A 25,651-nucleotide genomic window follows, 5' to 3' on the forward strand; every position below is an offset into this window, starting at 1 on the left:
TTAAATGGTTAACGGTAAATTCCCCTACTATATACGGTGAAAAACTGTATTGGACATTACATGTATTGGACATTAATTTTACGGTAGTATACCGTTTCTGGAAGTGAAAAGTGACCGTATAATTTACAGCGAATAACCGTAAATTGACATTCCCAGAACTCCCTGTGTTACATTTCAAATTTCATGTTTTTTTGTTGAAATAACGATGTTTCTTCTTAGTTTTTTCTTATCAGTTTTGTATATTAGGGTTGTACACCTAATGTTGTTAAATGAATGTTTATTGCATTATTTCAGTTTCATGTGTGTTACCATGATGGTGTTTAGTGTTTGTGTGAATGACACTGTGCACCTTCTATATATGTTATTATTTAAAAGCTGCTTGTGATGGGCTTTGGTTCATCATGTGACTTTCTCATCACCACCTGCATTTGGTGGTTATCAGTGTATTACAAAGGTACAAAACAGATTTCAGTACTTCAATAGGTAATTCAGTATTTAACTGTAAATTTAAGTTAAAACCGTATAAACCTAAAACGTTGCTACCGTATTTTTTACGGTAAAATTCCGGCAACCACAGCTGCCGTTTTTTTACCGTAAATTTTACGGAATTTTTTTTTACAGTGTAGACACACTCAATAAAATTAGAACGCAGATGAAAATTAGAGCACTGATGCACATATTTAGTCAGACTAAACTATACATTCTCCTACTAAATAGTTGGTGATGTACAGTATAAAGTCTTTCACACATCTTTCATGGTCTCGTGTTGCATGCTAATAGCTAAAAATATAGTCAAAATGCACTACAAACCTATTTATCAATACACTTTTAGCTCCCTCTTTTATGTCATGATGCTTTACAAAAGCCTACTGTGCAAAATATAAGCTTTGGTCAAACAACTTTTGCTGGAGATTAAATCAGTTGTTTTTAAGGAATAACACATTAAAATGATCAGGAACAAACTGTTTTGTTAAGAGTTTGAAGCACTCAATAAAAAGTAAACTAGATATCCATGGGCTGAATATGTCAGCACACAAATCTGTAATTATGGCAATCGGCAAAGGACACGTATAATTATTTTTTTTATTATTCACAGAACAGGTGTTCAAGAATAATAATTCAAACAAGTGTGTGTTTGGTTAATATAATTCAGATTTCATAGCCCAGTGTATGCTGGGCAAAAAGAGCCTTATGAAAGAAATAATTCAATCACTGACAAAAGCATTTCTTGGAAATACAAAAGTATTGATTTCTTTCCAGGCAGACAGAAAGGATTCACAGCGTCATCTTTCAAACAATTCTGACATTCCACTACATTTGTACTCGTACACCGATAAAGAGGCATTAGCATATTAATAATTAGGAAATCGTTGCCAGTTTCCTTCCCGACATACTTCCTGAGCTTTCCAAAGACAAAAACATTCATTCCCTCTTTTCGAACATTTGTCCAGTTTGCAAGGCCCGGAAAAATATTGTCTGTGCTCTTAATGCACGTTTCCACACAAGGTGAGTTGGAAGAATAGAAAACTACACAGTTGTTTCGATCTGTATTGTTTAGAAGTGTGTCCATGGGAGAATTACCTGGAGGAAAGAGCAGAATATGCTCAGAATTTTCACCTGTTACTACAGTTGGCCTCGTAGCAATGACATTGCTTGACGCTGAGCAGAGCACACGTTTTTCCTTCAGTGATAATATCTTTGACATATTCTGCCTCTTCCCTGCTGAACACATTCGCAATTTGAGATTGTTCGTTTGTACACAGATATCGTGGGACACTGATTGCCATTGCATACTGAGCATTAGTTCCTATCTTGGTCTTTGGCTGGACACTGGAAGACATAAAGTAGTATACGGTTATAACAATTCTCAAGAAACATCCCTTGTGCATTTTTACATTCAACCTGCATGTAAATTTACATGCATTTTACTAATTTAAAACTGAATTATTAATTCATTTGATTTAAAACTGTACAAACTGACTTACTTTTCATCAAAATATTGGATCATTTTAGCAAGGGCAGCAGGGTTCATCTGCCCCTGAATGTTTCGAACACACAGATGAAGCAGGCAGAGGACGATGAGACACTTCAGTGAAGCCTAAAATGAACACATCATTCATTTCAGCACAAAACTTGAGTTACATTCATGCAGGGGATAATATGAGGGACAAGAAAAGAGTGTTTGAAAACAGAACAGAAAAGAAAGTTTACTCAAGCTTACCATTATGACTGCTTGAATTATGAAGAAGATGTTTATATTTTCAGAGCGGAAGTACTTTTCTTTCTCTTCTGATATGCTGATGGTTGAGAGGAAATGAGGCATATATAAAGACCTGACTGGTTTATAATTTACAAATCCACTTAGTGTTTTACTAGAGTGTATGGGATCTTTGTGTGTTTGTGTGTCTGCTTCTCACATTTGTTTAAGATGACTGATAACCAGGTCCAGATAGAATCTGTCAACATTCTTATCTTCCATATCAGGAAATCCAGCAGAATTATCTTCCATATCGGGAAATTCTGTAGAATAAATGTAAACATGGAAAATGTGGTAATCAGAACAAACAGTACTGTACATAACCATAATCTATTCATCAAATTATGGTGCCATTAAACAAGACCTAAAAAGACCTAAAACAATTATGAAAAAAATACAGATGTAAAAGTATGATATAAAAATATCATAGAATTGATTAATAAATAAATAATGACTAAATTACATTTACATTTAGTCATTTAGCAGACGCTTTTATCCAAAGCGACTTACAAATAAAATAAAATAATGGCTTTTATGGATGGATATAAACTAGCTGTAAAATTCATAAACATGAGAGAAACTCACTTTAATGGGCAAATTCGTTTATTTAATACATTTTGGATTCATTAACAGGCAAAATAAAAACAATTGTTTATATGCAATTAACATTATAAACACTTTGATTAATTGTTGAGCTGGACATTAAGTGAATGCATAGGTGAGTTCCTGAACATTGTCACACTAGTCCAGTGTGTCAATGTTCTATTAAACCCATTTTCATAGACTTTTAGTTTGTTTATCTTCAGTCACATGTTTCCTTTGTTCTAGTTTATCACAACTCACCTGTTACCATGGACAATAACTCAGTCTTCACAGCTGCTCGTCATTTAGTTCATCACCTTTGTGTATTTACTGTAAGTCCGTCCTTGTGCACTCTTCAGTGGTCTGGCCTCGTTAATGTTAAGTTGTTTACTTGCCTGCTTGTTGGATTTTTGGATATGGATTATTAAATCCTTTTTGAACCTGATTTTCATCTTCCTGTGCTTCTTGCAACCTAAACGTGACACAGTGGGGCCTTAAAGAAAAAATTTAATTGACTAAATTTTAAGGCTTGTCTAAGCAGTTTATGTAACAGGCCACTGAATGTGACTTTGAGACTATAAGCACATTAATCTATACTATAACACAACTATAAGTTGTGGGAAAGATTAATGTTTCCCTATAGCTTTTTATTTACCTTCAGTTTCACTGGAGAGCACACATTTCACTGAAGTTGTTTTTGCTAACCTTTGCTTGACATAAGCTGTGGTGTATTCCAGAAAGCAAGGTGAACTTACCGTTACATATACACTGAACTCTCGGTTGATTAACCCAAGCCTTGCTTACTTGAGGTATGCTGGTTCCAAAAATGCATCTGGGAGTAAGTTCATGGTTAACACACAAGGCATTCTCAACACAGTCATTATGGAAACGGGAAAAGCACACCATACAGCTTCTTTCTTATAGTATTTTGTTCAATATATATTAGGTGGCATATCGCCACCTAATTAGTGGTTGTGCAATCATTTTTCAAGCTTTTTATTTCATCTTTAATCACTGAGAATAAGTAGTACAGTATATTGTTTGTTTGATGCTGATTAATAAGACATATGATAATGCATTTTTATGATATAAATACATTATAGAAAACGTCCTGTTGCAAAAAGAAGAAAAAAAAAAAAAACCGTTTGAATGCAGATCCATGGGTGAGATGATAATAAAATAAATATAATAAAAATTAGAATAAATAAATTTTGTTATAATAGTTATAATTGTATAATTAATATATTAATATAATTAATATATACAACTTTGATAAAATTGTACTTTTTATATTACTTGCAGTATAGTAGTGCTTGCACACATTTCACTGGAGATGTTTTCTTTTTACTTTTGGTTGATATAAGCAGCATCAAGGTTAACTCAGAATTATACATACAATAATGGCCTTACAAATGAATGTGTGCATATTTAAAAATATTATTTGCAGATATATTATATGTGAATATATAGTCCTTCACCATTCCATTTATTTATTTATACTTTACTTTTTATTTTATTTTATTTAATTTTTTGTCCAGGGGAGATGTATTTAGGATAGATAAGAATATACTCAGAATGCAGTGTTTCAATAGAAGAACTAGTCATTTGGATCCAACTCGGCTTTGTAGCAGTGAGATTAAGTCTTTGGTGAATTCATATAACCTATACTGATTAGGCTTATGTCTGGTTGGCTTTAACCTAGAAAAAAAATCACACAGTTATTACCTTTTTTTCCCATCACTTTTGTATATTCAGAATGAACATTTTTCAGGATTGTACTTATTTAGCCTATTGTAAACTGTGAAAATATTGACTTATCATCAAAAGTTCACTGTCTCCTAATGACCTTGAATACACAGATGAATCGGGCAGAAGATGAACAGCCTCATTGCCACAGACGCCTAAATTAAAACAACTAACCGGATAAACAATAGAACAGAAACAACAAAACCGAATAACAAAGACAGAACCCATGATGAATGTTAGAGAACAGAGACACTTCTGAAGTTCTGAGCTCCTCAGAGATGATGTTTCAGATCCACTTGATCCGAGAGAATTCTGGGATCAGCCATATGCAAAAAAAAATTACTTGTAATCTTTAACAAGGAAGGCTGTATTATTGTTCGATAAACTGTTTGACATTTTGCATATAATTTAGTTCATATCAGTTATGATAAACTATATAGTATAACTAAAATATTATATAACATGAATGTCCTTTCGTGCATGGCAATCTGACTGGCTCTCAGCTGGCTCTCTCTGCTTAGCACTATGTCTTTTGAAAAGAGCTTTTAGAAACGAGTGTTTGAGAGAGAATAATCCTCCATTAACATATACTTGTGCATCAAGCAACAAAACCACATGCAACATGTTTCACTTCAGGTGGACTATATGACTTACTCATTATGACCGAACTGCTACCTCTTTTAGATTTTGTTATAAAAGGTACAGAAAGGAATCAAGCTAGAGCCGCATAAAATGACAATGATAGCAGTGATTGGCTGCGTTGTCATGAGACTGAAATATAAGACATTATTCACTGTAAATACTTTTATACAATAATGCAGACAGTTACATTTACAGCAATGTCAAATTATTGCATGATTTAACATACTTTCATTTGACTTTGCAGCACAGAAAATCCAACTTACATGCATGTTTTGCTGCTCTGTTGTCACTTTGTGTTCAAAGGTGGAAAATGTGATATGTGGAAGAAGTTAGTTATCCACAATGAAGAGAAAATGAAATAAAACTCAGAGTTAGACTTTGTTAAGTTAACACTTAATGCATTTACCTGCTTCAAGGTTTGTCTTTGCATTTGTGCATAAATTATTGTGAAATTAAACCACCATACAAGAATTGCTGAACAAATGTTTATTTTTCATCATGCAATAAGCCATTATATATCAGTAATTATTACAAGACAGCTGCCATCTAAATAAGCACAATGACTTTCAAGAACTTTTCTAAATATTTTACCCTCTCTCTTTTCTTCATGTCTGCATCCTGTAACACTAGTACAGACTTCAGCTAAGTTAGACATGACTACTGTCACCAAAATGAGCTACATTTCATTTACTTAGAGTACAGTAATTGATTAAATGTTTGAGAACTTGACCATTATACTTGATGGGGACAGGAGTGTGAAGTCTTATTCCTTGACGATGTTGTTCATCCAGTGCATGTTAACATTCATTTGTTATAGGCAGAACAGTTTTATTCACAAAACGATAGAAGGGAACACGACACACTATCTCTGTAAAGTTTTTTGCGAGATCAGAGCATCTATGGTCATTTTCATCAACCTCATAGACTTTCTTGAAGACAAAGGCTTTAATTCCAGTGTGATTTTTCAAGTTTTCAAGGTTTGGTATAATGTTATATCCACTTGACTTTAGACAGGGAGAGTAGACGGTGTAGATAACAATACAGCTGTCATTTCCTCTATGTTGTAAGAAGTTTTTAAAGGTTAAGCATGAGTCATTTTGGAGCAGGACAGACACTGACTTACTTTTGCAATTTTCTATTATTTTGCAATTACAAGGAGGTCCTGCTGCTATGAGGTCTTCACCCTTGTAAAAGTGATTTGTTTTATTATAAATGGCATTTCTCACACATGTTGCGTTCTCCAGAGTCAAGAAGTGCTCATTTAAAGGATCAAAGTTCCCTTGACATTGATTCCTCGGTACATTGATGGCAACAGCATACGACTCCTCTTTGGTGTCATTATAGCTGTAAAACATCAAAGAGAGCAAGATAAAAACAGTTTTGTGATGACCGGCATAAACACGGTTTACTAATGACATTTTATTTCTTTACTTCTTCTTTGTGCTACATCATATAGTAAAATATTATGTTTAAAACCTTGATTTTATGCACTATACTCACTTCTGCTCAAAGAATTCAATGATTCGGGCAAGAGTTGTAAGGTTCATCTCCTGTTCTTCCACACTTTCTGTCCAATGATGAAGCAGAAAGAGCAGCAGGAATCCATTCAGAAACACAATCAACTTCTAAAGAGATAAAACATGTGCACACACACTATTAATAACATTTGACACTGACAGTTCTTACAAAAAAAGTTTTTTCTTAGTGTAAAGAACATTTTAATAACCTAACCTAACCTTTTTTGCTATAAAGAGCCTTTCGTGGAATAGAAAGATCTACATGGAACCATGAATGCCAATAAAGAACCTTAATAATTAAGAGTAAATGACTACTTCTAACAAATTGAATGAAAAACATATAAACATATGAACATTACTTACCATTGATGCTGAAGATTTAGGGATGATGTGTGAGTCTTCTTCAGAGGCAAGAGTGAAGATGCATGTGAAGTGAAGAAGTGGAGAAGCTATATTTATGATCCTGGCCCTCTTCATCAGCATCATTACAAGATCAATGGAGGCTACATGATTACTCACTCTTCACTGAGGTCTTTGGCAGGGTTTAAGCATCTCCTTAGGTGTGCAATCTTCCACCACCCAAATGTCAAATGGTCAAAAACACAAACACAAACATACCTTTGAGTGCACATCATCCAAATTTGCCACCTTCATACTAAATGTTTTCACTTACTTTGTAAACCGCAATCTTTTTATCGTTTACTGAAATTGTCTTACATGCAACCTGCTGTTGTGTTCAGTTTGGACAACAAACAATTGCACGGTTTCTGTCAGAGGCATTATGTAGCATGTTTCATTTGTTGTTCTTTTGTGAATGTAAATGTATGTATGAGAAATGTATGAGTTGCTGGCAGCATTGTTAGAGATCATTCCTTTTCTCTTTAATGCCAATAATTGTCATTAAATTGTGTAATTTTTGTTAAAATGTTGTTGTTGTCTTGAGGAAAGCAATGATTTCAAGCTGTCTAAACTACCATTTGTGAGCCTACATTTATTAAGACATAGAGATGCTTTCAAGAAACACAGCCCTTTTCTTGGGGTCTTTCTTACAGGGTGGTCAGCGTAAATTAAGTCCACAGAAGGAAATGGATTTTTTTAATATTTACTGTAATATGAGGTAAATTCCAGAATCGTCTTCTCGGAATGAAGCCTAAATTATACAGTAAACATTTAAAAAGTAAATAAGGATTCTGATGTCAGATATTTCTCTTACATTTAGGCTACACACCTTAGCAGTCCTGCAAACAGCACCACCAGATGGAATATCAATATTTAGATTCATTAGGTAGGATATTTTTTAGTAGCTAGTAATGTCTGTGTGGAAACGCAGACACTCCACCTACTTAACCAAAGTCTTTGATTTAACTCTACCCACAGATCATCGTCAGATCAGGTGAGCCCTTATTTGCTACGTCAGACAGAGGCGGGATCTAACAGACGTCACTCAGTAACCACACACACGGATCAAGCCCGCACCAGGGTACGTTATATAGTAAAGAAGATGATGGCAATACAAGACTTTTTTTTAGAAAGCATTAAAGCAAATGCCAAATGTATAGATCAGGATAGTATGATGTCGTGCGACAAAGATATTTCTATATTTCTATAGAAGAAGTTAGATTTGGGATCAGTAAATTAAAAGACAATAAATCTCCCGGTAATGATGGTTTGGTTAGCGAATTTTACAAGGAATTTCAAGAACAATTATCTGAGTTTTTACTATGTGTGTTTAATGAAGCTATAGAACGTGGTGAGGTACTTCCTTCGTTATGTCAGGGATTGATTAGTCTGATACCAAAAGCTAATAAGGACATTATAGGGGAAGTCGTGGCCTAATGGTTAGAGAGTCGGACTCGTAACCCAAAGGTTGCGGGTTTGAGTCTCGTACCGGCAGGGATTGTAGGTGGGGGGAGTGAATGTACAGCGCTCTCTCCCACCTTCAATACCACGACTGAGGTGCCCTTGAGCAAGGCACCGAACCCCCAACTGCTCCCCGGGCGCCACAGCATAAATGGCTGCCCACTGCTCCGGGTGTGTGTTCACTGCTGTGTGTGTGCACTTTGGATGGGATAAATGCAGGTCACCATACTTGGCCACATGTCACTTCACTCACTCACTCACTAATATTACATTACTCAATAACGATGTTAAGTGGTTTGCCATTATTTTTGCAGAAAGATTAAAAAAATGCTTAGAGCAAATTATAGATGATTGCCAATCAGGATTCATGAAGGGCAGACATATAAGTAATAATATTCGTTTGGTCCGAGATTTAATTGATTATAATGAGTATATTGATAGTGAAAGTTTTATATTTTTTGTAGTTTTATATGTTTTATCATTTATGTTTGAGACTTCTTTAAAGTGATTTCTTTAAAAGGGCCATTTATACTTTATATAATGGGTGTAATAGCTCAGTAAAACTTGCAAATTGCACTACCCTCAGATTTCTCTTAGAAAGAGGCATGAGGCAGGGATGCCCAATATCTCCTTTTTTATTTTTACTTGTAACCCAGACAATGACTCTTTACATGAACAAATATAATTTTCACGGAATCAGGATTTTAGAAAGAGAAATAAGATGCTGTCAATTAGCAGATGATACAACGATATTTGTTAGAGATTCATTAGAAATTAAAAATGTGATTGATTGTTTGAATGACTTTTCATTGGTTTCAGGGTTAAAATGTAATTTAAACAAATGTGAGTTGTTCCCTCTGAAAAATTGTAAAGAATGTTGTTACCTATTTAGGAATCAAAATATGTAAAGATGAAAAGGAAAGGGACAGCTTAATTTTCAACCTGTGGTTCAAAAAGTTAAAAGTTAATTTAATTTATGGTTAATGAGAAACCTGTCAATGAAAGGTAAAATTATTTTATCAAAAACGGAATGTTTATCTCGTCTGCTCTATCCTGCTATTTCACTAGAAGTCCCTAATAACATCATTAAAGAAGTAGATAAAAAATCTTTACAATTTCATTTTGAGAAATAGATCTCATTACATTAAAAAAGGTACCTTAACTAATTCGGTTGGTTATGGAGGCTTACATGTGCTTGACTTCAGCACATCAAATGCAATTTTAAAGAATAGATGGTTCAAGAATTACTTTCAATATAAAAACCAAATTTGGTATTTAATTCCTAATCTAATCTTTGAAAAGCTGGGTGGTGTTGCTTTTCTGTTGCAATGCAACTTTGAAATAAGTAAGATTCCAGTTAGATTAAGTAATTTCCACAAGCAGGTGCTACTCTCATGGATGCTTCTATATAAGCATAATTTCTCGCCAAATAAATGTATAATTTGGAATAACAGGTATATAATGTTTAAACATAAAACTTTGTTTTTTCAAAAACGGGTAGACAATGGTATTATATTTGTTAAACAGTTATTTAATGAAAATGGGCACCTGTATACCTACATAGAATTTCTTCAAAGGTATAATATTCCAATAATCCCTAAAGAATATTGTATAGTGTTTGATGCTATACCATCCGGACTAAAATGTCTGTTTAAAGGAAATGTGAATAAGGAGACTGTGAGTCTCAGATCTGATGTTGCAATTAACGGAGTTACTATTAATGATAGAAAATGGAATAATTACTTTATCAGGAAGTTACTAACAGAATACAGCCCAATATCTTCTAAATTTGAGTGCATTGACTGGAAATATGCATGGTTGCTGCTTAAAAAATATTGCATAACAAATAAGGTGAGAGAAGTGCATTTTAAAATACTCCATCTGGTGTACCCTGTTAAAACTCATTTTCTTAGATTTCGTACTGATATAGATGTTATACGTGATTTCTGTGGGACTGAGAAAGAAAATTCTTTTGTAACTGCATTTATAGCAAAATGTTTTGGATAGATTTGGAATGTTTCCTTTGTAAATGCCTAGGCATGAAAGTTTACTTTTCTGAAAAAGATGTATTTTTTTATTTTAATAGACAAAGATTACCACCAAATGTGGCCTTTATTGTTAATCTTTGTTTGATTATGGGGAAATACCATATACATAAACAGAAATGGGCTAAAGGAAAACCCAACTTTTTGTTATTTCAGATAGATATGAAAAATTATATTGAGTTACTACTTGGGTTGAAAAACAGTAAAGCAAAACGCACTAGGTCTCTTTGTGAAGCTTTTATGTTATTTATATGATGATCTCATACCTGTTCCTTTTTCTGTTTATTTTTTTTTATAATTTTTTTTTTTTACCTGTATTATTATTTATAGTATAGTGTATATTTTCTATTTCTTTGTTGTAGTTTATATTTGTTCAGTACCGTTATATTATATGTTGGGAAAAAAAAAGAAAAAAAAAGCCCGCACCAGGGTTGCCAAGTCCGCGGTTTTAAAGCGGAATTGGGTTATTTTTACACTGTTGTCTCTCCCCGGCCCGAACCTCTCGAAACGCGATTTCGACGGAGCGGACCCCCGACGGAGGGGAAAACCGCGGGGAGGAAAAAGCGATTGGGTTGTTTTTTTTTTTTTTTGCGATTGGGCTGTTTTGAATAAGAATTTGGACTGGTTTTATTTCTAAGTCCTGGCAACCCTGCGGCCCTAGCACAAAGCTCTGGTTATATTGTACATATAGCGTACGAGTCAATAGGTGTCACCATCGTACAGTCTACATGCATGTCGTACCAAAGATTATTAGATCCATGTCGCACAGTGTGATCTGCAATGATCTTATAGGATTGCTAAAATAGTGCAGTGTGTAGAAGGCTTAAGGCAGGATTTAACACAGAGGGATTTATAGATAGAAGATAGTACAGCTCTCCTCTTTTCTTTTATTCAATAGGTTTGTCAGGTGGAATGGTAAGGTTTTCAGTAGTAAGAAGGATTGCAGTCTTCATAAAAAGGATATAACATTTTCACATCTGGATTCTCTTTATTCAGGAAGTTTTGTGTTGGGTGAATTGTTATCTTTTCTACTAATTATTGCATAGGCCTATATATTTTTGTCAAATAGTAATGCTTCAGTGGTAGGCCTATACGTCTGTTTGCTGTGTTTTTGTACTTCTGTTGTGACAAATAAAACAAGTAACCATCTATAAACACAGTTATGATGGAGAAATAGAATTGAGTACAAATGTCATGACAGTATTTGAATTCAAATGTGACTTGTAGGTTGTGTCAGGCATACAGAAAGAACAAATATTTGGGCTCATTTTAAAGATAAATGAATTGACAATGCTATTGATACATATTTGTGCAATGGAATATTTCAAATTAATTTTATTTTGACAGATTTCTGTAAAAGTCCTTTTTGCATTTACCGGCTGATACGCATGTGTTGTCCTATGTGTGTTAGATTTTGCTCATAGGAAGATGTGTTTGACATTCGGTTTGGTCTAAGATCTGCATGCCAGTTTGTTACTAGTCGTTACAGTCATGTCTAACCCTTGCTCTCTAAGACTAATACATTAGTCAAATCAGTTTTGAGCATCTCCTACATTTTTGCAAAACTTAAAAAAAAAAAAAAAACATAACATTTTCTGCAGTTTCCAAATAAAATGAACACTAGGCAGTAAAAATCAACAAAATGTATTCCTGTTCACACAGATTATGATTACAGGAGCAGATTATTAATTAATGAAGACAAATTTTTGCACAGTTCCTTGCACAATACGGTGTTATCACCTCAAAATATTTTCAAAACACATAGTATACTTGCTCTGTAGCATGGTTGCACTTGCAACAGGGAGAGCGGGGGCATGAAGCACAGTTTGATAAAAGAGCTCAAAGCAGTGTAAAACAATGTAAAATTGCACAGTGTTACAGTTCAGCATTTTTCTGTTTAGGAGGCAGACACATCTGTTTCCTTCATCTTCACAAGCATAACACTGAGTCTCACTCACACAGCGGTAGAGAGGAACATGAGCCACAATCTGCTTAAATTCGGTCAGAAGTTCTTTTTCAGTGTCAAACTTCCAGAAATTCTTGAAAACAAATATGCTTTAATTCCATATTTTGGAATTTTCCATATTCCATATGTTCTTTCCAGTTCTCCAGGGCCTTTAAAATGCTGTGTTCACCTGTCACATCCAGACATGTTAACACAGGGAGAATAAAATGTGTAGAAAACAGAGCAGCCGTTTCTTCTTCTATTCAAAAGTTTGGTCATGGGTGAGTTGTCAGTTGGATTCGGCAGGAGACACTCTGAATGCATGTTGTATTTCTGCTTTTTTCTAGTTAGGTTTCTACACCTTGGTAAAGCGCCTTTGTTTCATCAGAAATAACATTTTTCACATTCATGGCATTCTCCTGAGTCAGAAAGTTGTTCTGTGCAGGATTGAGGTTCTGTTGACACTGATGCTTTGGCACGTTGATGGCTGTAGCGTACTGATGGGGATGTCCATCTTTATCGACTTCCTTATAGCTGTTAATATTGTTTAGGGTGATTAATGATTTTTTTTAAATCAATGAGTAACCAATTACTTCTAATTTCTCTGCTTCCTCATTAACAGGGCTTTTTACACTTAAAATAATTAACCTGGGTCATTCTAAATCCTATGTTATCTTGTTTCACTCTTGCTCATAATTTACCTGGGTTTAGCAGTTAACCTGGGTATTCATTTCAGTGTAAAAAGCCCTATTGTTGTGACTATCTCATCTCTAACATTTAATGCAAACTTTGAGCTATATTAATTCAATTCTGCTTGAAGAAGTCAATAATATGGGCAAGAGTACTGATGGCCACAGTGTAACTCTTCAACACTCTCTGTCCAATTGGGAAGCAAAAAAAAAAAAAGAGCAGCAGGAGTCTGCTTATAGAAACACGGTGAACATCTAAAATCACAAAACACACAGACATACAGAAAGCCGGCTCTTAGAAAGAATCAGTGTTATATAGGCAATTTGGTTTTAAGAAATATCTGTTGTAATACATGTTTGCACAGTTCTTTGGAATTTAAATCAATATGGCACTCTGCAATAGTTGAAGTTGACCCGATATCCATATCTTGAATAAATCACTCTTCCAGTCAAATAGCCACATGCTTTGAATCAGTTCATGATTCGGTCTAAATCTTTCAAGGAATGCATCGTTTGGAGCGGTTTCTCACTCCGAGAAAGTTTAGAACACAAACAACAAAAAGGGCGCTGGAGGAAGAGGATATGAACCTACAGTAAACTGAAACCAAACCTGAACCTTAACCTACAGTAGACTGAAACCAAACCTGTGTTTGTCTGTTTGTCAGAGATGACAAAGGTCTTTTTTATGTTTGACATCTGCACATTGAATGTCAGTGTTGCTGTTCTTCAGGCAAAACCAGTTATAAAACAGTAGGCTAAAGTGCCACAACATAACCATATTGGACAATACATGTCCCATGTTTTTTTTTTAAATACATTGGCATACAAGGCAAATACTGTAGTATGTCAGTATCGATTTGTATATCAAAGTACAGTGATGCAATGTTATGCCACCTGTAGTCACACACTTCAGAAGTCAGAAGTCAGAAAGAGCTTCATTGCCAAGTATGTTTGCACGGTGAGCATGATTTGACCAAGTACAACATGTTCCTGGATCAACATCCTTGTTGATCCTGGAACATCATTCCAATCAACCAATCAGAATTGAGAGATAACTTTTCAGGAAATGTCCATTTTAGGCTTACAATCAGGACTAGGTGCTTCTACACCCTTGTTAATCAGCTATCATTTCCCTCTGATTTTAGGAATAAATTATGGGTAAGGTTAGGTTTAGGGGTAGGGATTGGGTTAAGTCTGTATTTTTGGACAGTAATGTTGATCCAGGATCAACAAAAGATGTTGATTCAGGAACATGTCTTACTTGGCAAAATCACGGCGACCATGTTTGCACATACAAGGAATTTGTTTTAGTGTCACAAGTAGGGGTGTGCCGGTACGAGTATCGGTACCGAACGGTTCACGGGGCAAATTCCAAATGGAAGTGATCATCCCTATCCCCTTGGAGTGGGGACTTTGGAGTGAACAGGGCACGTGCGTGCCATTATGTAGTCGTTTGGAATGCACTCGGCAAAGGGAGCGACGTAATTTCCTCATTATCTTCAGCTGGCATGTTCCCGTGACAACGCAGCACGGTGTCCGTTAGCAGATTCGCTGATGGACACCGGCATAAAAAAAATATACATTTTATATTTTAAAAAGTTTTATATATATTAGTTTTTATATATTATATAGCATATTTTAAAAACTTTTATGTTTATTTGCAACAGTTATGCTAACAACAATAAAGAATGAGAATGTGATGTAACGGCGCGTTGAGTTCTGGGAAACTGCTTTGTTTATCTGCCATAGGACCGCATTTCTAGGACCCTCGTTTTTTTGTAACAGCGCCACCTACCGAATTGGATCACTAAAGATGGACGACATGGACAGCAATCAGAGTGAGTAACTTTACTGATTTTCAATTAAGTTTTATTTTATAACGTTAAAACGATGCAAAGTTTACGTAGCCAAAGTGAGAACTGCTAAGAAATAATAATTAATTCCTGATTGCTAGTTTTATTGATTATTACGACGTTCTTAATTCATGGCCATGATTTAATTAGGCTAAACCTTGTTGACATAATGACTATAATAAGTAAATCTAGCCAGCACAATTAATAATTAAACTTAAAAAGATGATAAAAGCATGTTGATGTGAGATGTGTCAGATTTACCTGTAGCTTACTGTATTAGAGTGAAAACTTGTTTGTTACTCATTGTTTTACCATAGTTAAGTATAAATCATCTTTGGTTAAGTGTATGATGATTTATAACACACAATGGACACGTTGCATCCACTTAAGTTACAATGGATTATATTTCTCATAGTTATAATAATTATAGGTCTCAAATCTTGCCATTGTTTAAGATCTGCACAATAACTTAGTACATCTTATTAGTGTTTTTACTGTAAAATAACAAATACAAAGTCTTCATGAAAACATTCCAAAATGCTTTAATGTGGTCTTATTATTATTAAGTGGTATTTATAAGTAACTTCACTGTACTAAAAGCAGACAAAGACCACTTATGAATAATAATAATAAATAATAATATTTTTCTCAAACAGCCATAAGATCAGATATCAGATCAGATGAATGTGTACACATTTGCTTTTAACTATTTTTATTGTAATATCAGTTTGATTATTTTGATGGTACCCTTTAGACAGCTGTTGATAAGTAACTCTGCAACTACATGTCAGCTAGCAGTCATTAGAGTATTAGTAGTATGTATGCTAAATATATGCTAACACTATTTTGATGGTTCCCCAACAGACATTCTGCTGACTATAAGCAACTTTGCAAGTACATAAACTTATTCTACCAACCATAACCTTAACTAAGCCTACTAATACTCTATTGAGAGTTAGTTGACATGTAGTTGCAAAGTTGCTTATAGTCAATAGACTAAAGGGGACCATCAAAATAAAATTGTTTGGTTCTCTCTCTACAACCCCAACAGCGCATAAATGTTAAATCAGAAATATATATTACAGAGTTAAACATGTTAAAGCAAATGTTTCTTATTTCATTCTCCCTCCCTCTCTCTCTCTCTCTCTCTTTTTTATCTCTCTCAGGAGTTGAAGCCTACACAGAGCCGTTGTTCTCTGACGAGCAGAGCAAAAAATCGCGTGAATATGATCTTGGTTTAGCGCAGCTCGTCAGTGAACAACGGCTCTGTGTAGTTAATGCTGCTCAATGTGAAAGCACGCAGGTGATGGAGATGTTGCTTATAGTCAATAGACTAAAGGGGACCATCAAAATAAAATGTAATCTCATTTTTTTTTTAAAACACACACACACACACACACACACACACATAGCATTTTTTCATTTGAAAGTATTACAACTGATCTTAAAACTAGCTCACAGCAAAATTAATATTAACCTCACAGGAAACACTCTGCGTAAGTATTAATGTATTATAATTGTCATGATTATTTATGAGATGATACAACATATTATTAAGTTGTATAATGCTTTATGCATTAATTATAATGCCTTAAGAAAACCCTTATAATGTATTATAAATACAGGCTTCATAGAAAGTGTTACCGGATTGACAAACAATTGAGGAAAGAAGGTAGGACATTCAGTTGGTGGGCTTTGCTCTTATATACTTCAATTTGGAGTTTAGAGTTTGGAGTTAGATGTCAGTAACATGATTATTTTGTTTGGTTCTCTCTCTACAACCCCAACAGCGCATAAATGTTAAATCAGAAATATATATTACAGAGTTAAACATGTTAAAGCAAATGTTTCTTATTTAATTCTCCCTCCCTCCCTCTCTCTCTCTTTTTTTTTTTATCTCTCTCAGGAGTTGAAGCCTACAGCCTTTCTGTCCATGCAGCTGATGGAAAAGGGGGTCTTTTTTTCTGATGTTGTATTATGTGCTATTGCAAAAATTAGTATATATATATATAAATAAACACTCTTGAATCATTCTTGAGTCTTGTGTCTTGCCTCTCTACAAACTTTTAAATATCTGGGTGTAATTTATGCTGATTTCATTTGATTCCTTCTTTATTACCTGATAATGAGCTAAATAGTTAAACTTAAGGGGGCTAATCAGTATACAGTATATTTAGGAGAAGTATAGTAATTATGGTGTGTGACCTGGAGAAGGATTGTGAAGAGGTGGGGACAGCGTCAGAGAAGAGGGAGAGGAAGAAGGAGAGGAGTTTTAAAGGAATCCCTACATAATCTTGAAACATCACAGCTTTCACAAACAGTATTTTCACTGTAACAAAATATTGTTTTATGTTCCCTATGCTCATTTGAAAGCTGTATTTGATATGTAGTTTATGTGCTTTTGACATTATTTTACTCATATTTTCCTGATATTGGTTATTGATGGTGTCAGTCTATTTTTGTATATATATTTTTTTGCACTGTGGTTAGCTTTGTAACATTTAAAGGGGTCCTATTATGCTTTTTCACTTTTTCAACTTTAGTTAGTCTGTAATGTTGCTGTTTGAGCATAAAAAAAGATCTGCGAAGTTACAAAGCTCATAGTCCAATTCAAAAGGAGATATAATGTAAAATATGTGAAAAATAATATGTTTTTCGAACAACGAAGTATGAGAGCCTGTTCTAGAACACCCCCAAAACTAAATCAAGACTTTGTAAAAGAGCATAATAGAGCTTTTTAAACCTTTTTGTCACACTAATAATTACACACCAGTAGAGGTCAGCATTGCGATGGAAATACATCAGCGGATATCCGAGGATGCAAAGCAGATCTGTGCATAAGAAACTAAGACTTAAGGTACTCCACTTTTTCAGTTGTTTAAAGACTGAAATACATTTTTCATTCATATTTTAATTGTAAATTCAGTTAACTTTAAAATTGTTAACTCAAATCAGGTATTACACACTTTGTAATTAACATCTGATGCATTTATAAATCAAATCAAAATCAAAAATCACAAGTGAAATAAATAAAAAAAGGTTCCTGAGATTCAATATCTTTAACAACATGTAAAAACATTACTACAAACTAAACCACCAGGGTCCTAGAAACGCGGTACTGAAACTGCAGCCTCCGGTTGTGCAGGAACACACTTCTCAAGAGCAGAGCTAATCGGTCCAAATCGGAAATAATATTGATTTATTTTCTGCTCGATTCATGAATCGATACATTAAGATTACCAGGATATCAAAACAATCAGTAAAAATACGTTGTTCATTTTTGTCACTTATGTTTGCTTTTTTAATTGCATTGTGTTTTGAGCTTATGTTTGCTTTTTTAATTGCATTGTGTTTTGCAATACTGGGCCACCGTAGATTATAGCACTTAAAAACTGGAAAAGTCAGATTTTCATGATATGTCACCTTTAAAAAATCTAACCAAAATTTCTCTTTGTGGGTACATTGCCACTATCCAGCAACTACTAAAGCAGTGTTCATTTTGATTTTATGCGGCATTTAAATGTGTTTGTCACTCCTGAAACTTTACAGGAGTGGTGTCTATGAAATATAATAACTGTCTTCCAGTCTTAATAATCAGCAGTATTGTCCAGGGCCTGGTTGCAACAATCCCCTTAAGTTAAGAAACCCCTGTAAAGTCTTCAGGCGTTTGCTGCAGCTGGCTGAAGACCCTGATGTCATTTAGCAAGAGTGTAGCATGACATCTGGTTACACCTCATGCTTTCCGAAATCCTGCTCTTTGATATTTTTATGAGAACTGTGGGTGTGTTTATGTGCATTACTGCAGCCCACAGCTACTCCGATCTTAAAAATCCTCCTTTGTAAGTTTGGATAAAAGCATCTGCTGAATGAATAAATGTAAATGTAAAGCAAATGTTTACCAAGTGGAAGTATTTTATTTGTTTGAGTGAGAATCAAGATTCATTTTTAAATGCATTTTTAGTAGTTCATCTATCCATATTGAATTTAAAAACAAAATCTAGCAGATCTTAATAAAGACTCACAGATCTGTTATAATTCATCTTTGATCTTCTTTGGAGGCAGACACTTTGCGTCGATGGGAGTGTTTCCTTCCCCTTTACAAGCATAACACTGAGTCTCACTCACACAGCGGTAGAGAGGAACATGAGCCACAATCTGCTTATATTTGGTTTGAGGATCTTTTTCAGTGTCAAACTTCCAGAAACTCTTGAAGACAAAAGCTTTAATTCCACTGTGTTCTTTCCAGTTCTCCAGGGCCTTTAAAATGCTGTGTTTGCCTGTCTCATCCAGACACGTATTGACACAGGGAGAATCAAATGTGAAGAAAATAGAGCAGCCGTCTTTTCTTTTATTCAAAAGTTTGGTCATGGGTGAGTTGTCAGCAGGATTCAGCAGCAGAGACTCTGAATGCATGTTGTATCCCTTCTTTTTTCTAGTTCCTGCAGCGATGAGTTCTGCACCTTGGTAAAGTGCGTTTGTTTCATCGGTAATAGCATTTTTCACATTCATGGCATTCTCCTGAGTCAGAAGGTTGTTCTGTGCAGGATTGAAGTTCTGTTGACACTGATGCTTTGGCACGTTGATGGCTACAGCATACTGACGGGGATGTCCATCTTTATCAACTCTTTTATAGCTGGAAAACAGTAAACAGGATCAAGTATTGTTTTAGGCAGTGTTGGGGGTAACGCATTACGAGTAACGCGAGTTACGTAATCAGATTACTTTTTTCAAGTACCTAGTAAAGTAATGCATTACTTTTTAATTTACAGGTGACTAATGACACACTCCCATGTTTTTAATTTATGACCATTTGACAGACAGCTTCCTGTTACTTCCTGTTGTGACTTCCTTGTTGCTAACTTTTAACTTTGTTGTTAACTTTTAATGTAAACAATAACTTTGGGCTTTTAATATTTTATAGAAACTGGAGACAGACTTACTTTTGCTCGAAGAAATCAATAATACGCGCGAGAGTACTGATGTCCACAGTGTCACCTTCAATGCCTTCTGTCCAATCAGGAAGCAGAAAGAGCAGCAGGAGTCCGCTTAGAAACATGGTGGACTTCTAAAATCCCAAAAAACACACAGAGAAAAAATACAATTGTAAATACAATGTGCATAGTTCGTCAGAAACACTCCTACAAGCCCATTCAAAGTGAAACAAACCTACTCCCAAAATTACTTGTATGATATGAGTCTTGATTGTGACTGTCTATGCTGTTTTTTGTTCCATGTGATGAATGATGAAAGTGAAAGAGAAAGGAGATTTATTTTAGTCTTCACCAGCCCTCTTCTTTAAAAAGACTATAGAATCCCTGAATTATCCAATAATAAAACAACTGACATTTTATGTTTGTATCACTGATCTATAATAGAGAACATTATATATAGATCAGTGGTTTGTTCGGTTCTTAGAAAGAACCAGTTACTAAATTATAGCATTCAATGAAGCGCCTCAAATAGAAGTTTGCAGATTTTAGGTTTGAAATAGTTGAAAATTCCAAAAAAAAACAAAAAAACATAAATATTAGCATTGTATTTTTTTTAAGTGTACTATAAAACAACTGTATTTTTATTTAATACTCTTTTTTTAATTTTAAAATATAACACTTTATTTTGTTAATATTTTGAAGTGCAATAAAGCTATTGTTACTACTATTCATTATTGTATTTTTTATAGTTATATTTATAGTTATATTTAATGGCTCACACTATGTGCACGCACACACATATACAATTTCAAAATGGACTTTATATATGTTTTATATGATGTTTTGGTGGTAGAGTTGCAGGTGTAATTACGCACCAGTAGAGGGCAGCATTGCGAATGAAATACATCAGCGGATATCCGAGGATGCACAGCAGTTCTGAGCATGAATATAAAATAGATTATAATAAATTTAGATCGGTGTATATGTATATATCTACAGTTTAAAGTAGTCTTAAGCTATACTAAATGTTGCAGAGCCAATGGAGATTTGATTTGAATCTATTTTCCGTTGGCGGAGAAGAAATTAACAACGACCTGGTCATATTTTGTTTACAACAAAAGCTACATGATATCTACTGTTATATGAAAACAATATCTCACTCAGAATCACAGCTGTGACTCTTGACTGTGTGATGCTGCTTATTTGAATGAAAAAAAAACATATTAATGTGTAATTTTTTAAATTTTACAGTAAACTGATGCACAAAAAATTGTAAAACATATCAAATGACTTTCTTGCTCATTATTATTGAAAAAAAAGTGTTGTTTTTTTTTCTGTTTCTTGAGTGTAATCAAGTCAAGACACATGTTTGAGGATCAGATGAAAAACAGATCAGACTGTAGTTTTATTTTCATCTGTCTCTCTGTGATAAACATGTGCCAGACCTGTGAACTTTGAACTTTGACCCCTCAGATGACGGAGCAGGGTGAAGGAGAGGATGCTGTTTGAAGGTTGGCATTTACAAGGGAAGACAGAGGGTCAAAAGAAGCTTCTGAGAGAGCGAAAGAAAGAAAGGGTTTGACATAAAATAGCATCTGTCTCCCTGTCCGTTATTCTTGAGGTGTTCGAGGAGGTTTTCGGTGTTTTCTAGGCCACAGGTGAAGCGTTTGATCGGCTGAGGAAGAACAGAGACATGAATCATCCTGGAAAGTGTGAAGAGTAAGCTATGACTGCAGACAGATGTGTGAGAGATCACACACTTATGCTAACTTCTGCTGTTTTTATGTCAAATGAATTATAATGACTACCAGTGATATTTTCGTATCGAGATACTATTATAGATTTGATTAATATTTTGTATTTTTTTAATTTTAAGTGAAGTGTTGCGTGTTTGTTTCATCATCATCATCATTTTTTTAAAGTCTATATAGTTTTAATGAATTTTTATTTCAGCTTTTTTTTTTTGTTATGTTAGTACCATTTTAGTATCAAGTTAAACTAAATGAATATGAAAAAGGCTGCCTTTGCAACCAGCTGAAATGAAATAAGTTAAATATTATTAATAATTAATAAAAAAATATTTATTTCCATTTTATTTATTTTTTAATTTAAAATTAACTTTTGTTAATTTTTTATTGTGTATTATTATTACTTGATTTATTATTAGTTTTAATTAACTATAATAACCCTGCTGCAGACTAATTCAGTTCCTAAACTTTATCCTAAACCCAAATCCTGAAAACATTTAGGATTAACATTTTAAAATGTACAATTTCTTTAAAAAGCCATATTAGCTTTATGAATAAATGTTGCAATTGCCAACATCTGCAAAAGCTTCCAAATGAAGGTTTTGTTTCCAAATGTATATAGCGAAGTACATACACACACAAACAGGGTTTATTATCATACAATGAATGATTTAATTATGCAAAATATCTGGAGGATACAGATAAACACTCACACACATACAAAATAAATTAATAAAAAAACATTCAGTTGTTGTGGCTGTATTATCAGTATTTTTGAGAGCTTTTAGTATTTTACCATCTCTTGGCAAGAAGATAAACAACATTAGAAAGGTTGTAAGTATTATTGGGGACGACCAAATGTATATTGCAGTTTTAAGCATATCAGATCATATCAAATCAGTAAATATAGTTGCTAAAAATAATAAGTAATTTTCACAGTGCACCTTTTAACACTACAGCACCGCTATAGGAATTACTTCAAACAAGTATGATTTTGAACTCCCAAGTTCCAGAATACTGTATAATTTTACAGTCGTCCCTCATGTAAAAAAACTAAAGCATCATTCAAATGTCAAGGAATGCATGAGAAGAAGTTCACTGTCTGCTATAAAACATTTGTCTTTTATTTCCAACACGTATCCAGCCCAGCGCTTTCGTCTGGCCTCATAAGAGCGGCTCTGAGTGGCTGCGAATGTCTCGTATGAATATGGCCATTTCTCATATTGCACTTCAACATGTTTCTCAGTGAAAAAACGTCTCCTTTTTGTTTTGATTCAGCTTGTCTTGTTGTGTTTTCTGGGATTGTGGATGCATGTAAATACATGTAAATATTTTCTAGATATTTACTGTATGTGTGTATTTATATACACATAATAAATATACACATTACACATACATATATTATGTAAACAAAAACTTATTTTGGATGCGATTAATCGTGATTAATCGTTTGACAGACGTATCCAGCCCAGCGCTTTCGTCTGGCCTCATAAGAGCGGCTCTGAGTGGCTGCGAATGTCTCGTATGAATATGGCCATTTCTCATATTGCACTTCAACATGTTTCTCAGTGAAAAAACGTCTCCTTTTTGTTTTGATTCAGCTTGTCTTGTTGTGTTTTCTGGGATTGTGGATAATTCTGCTGGAAGGGCTTTTGAAGAAGAGTTCAAGGGAATGTTTGAGATCTTTTGATCTGCCGGCTGTGCCATCCAGTGGTGAAGAAGTTGTATTTTTATTGCCAAGAGTTTTGTATCTCCGTCTGCAGAAAACCTTCATTCCAGGACTTTGGGACTTTATGCCTTCGGGACAGCTGAGCCACACGACCCTCTCAGGCGATTTCAGGCCTCAGATAATGAAAGGAATCTGGAAGACATGAAAATGTAAAGAGCATAATTTATTAATAATGTTAAATGATTTTCACATTTAATATGCATCTTAATAGTAATATTTGTTCTGCTAATGTTTGCATGACTTGAAAGCGTGTGCCGTCCATAGCAATCAGGCTGGCAAACGCTGAGCCTCCTCTTTAAGAAGGACTCATTAAAGAGCTGCCTTATTTGTGCGGAGTCCATTTCATCCGAGCGGAACTGTACGAGCGTGGATAGTGAGTTAGACAAGCGCAGCTGCTTCTCATCATGATCCTGCCACAGGAGATTAGCATCCAACCATGACCTTCACACACACACACACACACACTCCAGATTACAGGATCAGACCTCTGCAAATAACATACAACTATATACCAGCCTCTGATGTGTGTGTGAAGCCTTTTACCCTTTTATTATTTGTTTAGGTCACCAACAAATGAATGACAATCACCTAAATTGACATTTTGTTGGTGTATAGATGCCAGAAGTCACTATCAGAATTGTTAAGATTGACATAACAGCAATAAATGTAGCAACATTTTTGTTTGTGTCTTACAGATGTAAATAGCAAATACAGATACAAAATATATAACCTGCTTGCTTTTTTTGACTAATGAAGTATTAGCGATCAGAGAGTAAACCATTGTTGCATTTCCTGACAGACATTTTTTTTATTATAAATGCTATTTAATTTAATGCTATATTTAAAGACGTATTTTGAGGTTGTTAATGTATGATTATTATTATAATAAATATATAAATATATATACAGTATAAATTGTATGAGAGTAAATGTATTAAAATACATAAATATGTAACTATATACAAATGTGTATATATACATATTAATAAATTTGGTAGTATGCACAAATTTTAATAATGGTGGTCAAAGCCGTTTTTAAGATCTTCTGGTAAGCAAAATAACAATTTTTGTAATATAGTAAAATATTTTTTTATTTATATATTTACATATAACGTTATTACATAATATTATTATATTGTATATTGTGTGTATGTGTGTGTGTTAATTTGGTACAATATGTACAAAATTTAACAATTATGGTTAAAGCTGTTTTTAAGAACTGCCGATAAGCAATAATAATTTATGGTTTGTGATTGCTGGTGTCAGCAATTTTTTAAAAACGTATTAAAATGTATTTTTGACAATGTTTTTTGAGAAAAAGGGGTAAAGAGTGAACAGAAAATGATACATGGTAAAGAGAGGTACAGTATACAATCAGCCAATGACACAAACTAGTAGCAAGTGAAGCAAATAAGAAGGATGGAGTAGTCTTGACAGTATAATGACCTTACTTTGTCCGTACTGGCTGTACTGGTAGGGGGCGCTGTGCTCCATGCTGTAGAAGGAGGCCGAGCTGTAGGACTGTGGGCTGGGCAGGTTGGACAGGGCAGGTAGACTGGATAAGGGTTCCATGCGCTGAGAGCAGCTGCTGCTGACCGATCCACCCGAATCCAGAGCACCGCTGAGAGACAGAGAAAACTCAGCCTGAGTCTGATGAGAAACTCCAGCTGGGCTTATGAGTCCCATAACCTACAGAGAAACAGATCAGAGTTATCAGCCTGGCTCAAACCCAGTCCACACACTGTCTGTTCTAAATAGTGTGATGGGGATTAGTGCATCTAAAATCATAGTGCACTCAAAATAATTCACCTATCAGGAGCTGATATGATCCTAATACTGATCAAAAGCTCAAAATATATTACAATATATTATATTAAGATATTAAGTACAACCCATAGGTGTAATTAAACAATGACTATAATAAATTAAAATAGAAATTAATAATAATTATATTAATATATTATGTATAATATATACAATTATTATTACTATATACTTTTAATTTCATCAGAAGTACATGAGATTCTCCTCTAAACATTTTTATATCTATATATATACACACACATGTATTACATTTATTATTTATATAAGCAAAATATTTAATTTA

The 25,651-nt window shown here is 34.2% G+C and overlaps 2 protein-coding genes and 1 pseudogene across 3 annotated transcripts in view; all 3 read right to left on the reverse strand.

Moving 5' to 3' along the window:
• Positions 1–1,189: 1,189 nt before the first annotated feature.
• On the reverse strand, positions 1,190–7,227 carry LOC107670054 (uncharacterized; annotated as a pseudogene).
• An 11,875-nt stretch (positions 7,228–19,102) lies between these two features.
• Positions 19,103–20,413, reverse strand: LOC107670100 (uncharacterized). 2 transcript variants are annotated; one of them, XM_016462585.1, is made up of 3 exons: positions 20,319–20,413; positions 20,077–20,201; positions 19,103–19,769 (listed from the first exon to the last, which is right to left on the reverse strand). In XM_016462585.1, the coding sequence occupies exons 2-3, from the start codon at positions 20,190–20,192 to the stop codon at positions 19,166–19,168; spliced, it is 720 nt and encodes a 239-aa protein (XP_016318071.1). In that variant the 5' UTR covers positions 20,193–20,201; positions 20,319–20,413; the 3' UTR covers positions 19,103–19,165. The 2 variants fall into 2 exon arrangements, with proteins under 2 accessions (XP_016318071.1, XP_016318070.1); XM_016462584.1 differs by having other exon boundaries at positions 20,307–20,413.
• Positions 20,414–23,866: 3,453 nt separating this feature from the next.
• Positions 23,867–25,651, reverse strand: part of pax3b (paired box 3b) — a 17,854-nt gene continuing 16,069 nt past the window's right edge. Inside the window, exons 8-9 of the mRNA XM_016462536.1 lie at positions 24,996–25,233; positions 23,867–23,985 (exon numbers count right to left, since the gene is read on the reverse strand). Of these exons, the coding sequence (XP_016318022.1) occupies positions 23,867–23,985; positions 24,996–25,233 (357 nt within the window). The remainder of the gene's footprint in view (positions 23,986–24,995; positions 25,234–25,651) is intronic.

This window comes from Sinocyclocheilus anshuiensis, unplaced genomic scaffold, assembly GCF_001515605.1.
Source record: "Sinocyclocheilus anshuiensis isolate Anshui unplaced genomic scaffold, SAMN03320099.WGS_v1.1 scaffold48, whole genome shotgun sequence".
Lineage (NCBI taxonomy): Eukaryota > Metazoa > Chordata > Actinopteri > Cypriniformes > Cyprinidae > Sinocyclocheilus > Sinocyclocheilus anshuiensis.

Excerpts from the sequence above, each read along its gene's own strand:
- LOC107670100 (XM_016462585.1), bottom strand. The coding sequence starts at position 20,192 with ATGTTTCTAAGCGGACTCCTGCTGCTCTTTCTGCTTCCTGATTGGACA. Across the intron at positions 19,770-20,076 it reads ATTGATTTCTTCGAGCAAAA|CTATAAAAGAGTTGATAAAG; the intron begins GTAAGTCTGTCT and ends ACTGTTTTCCAG.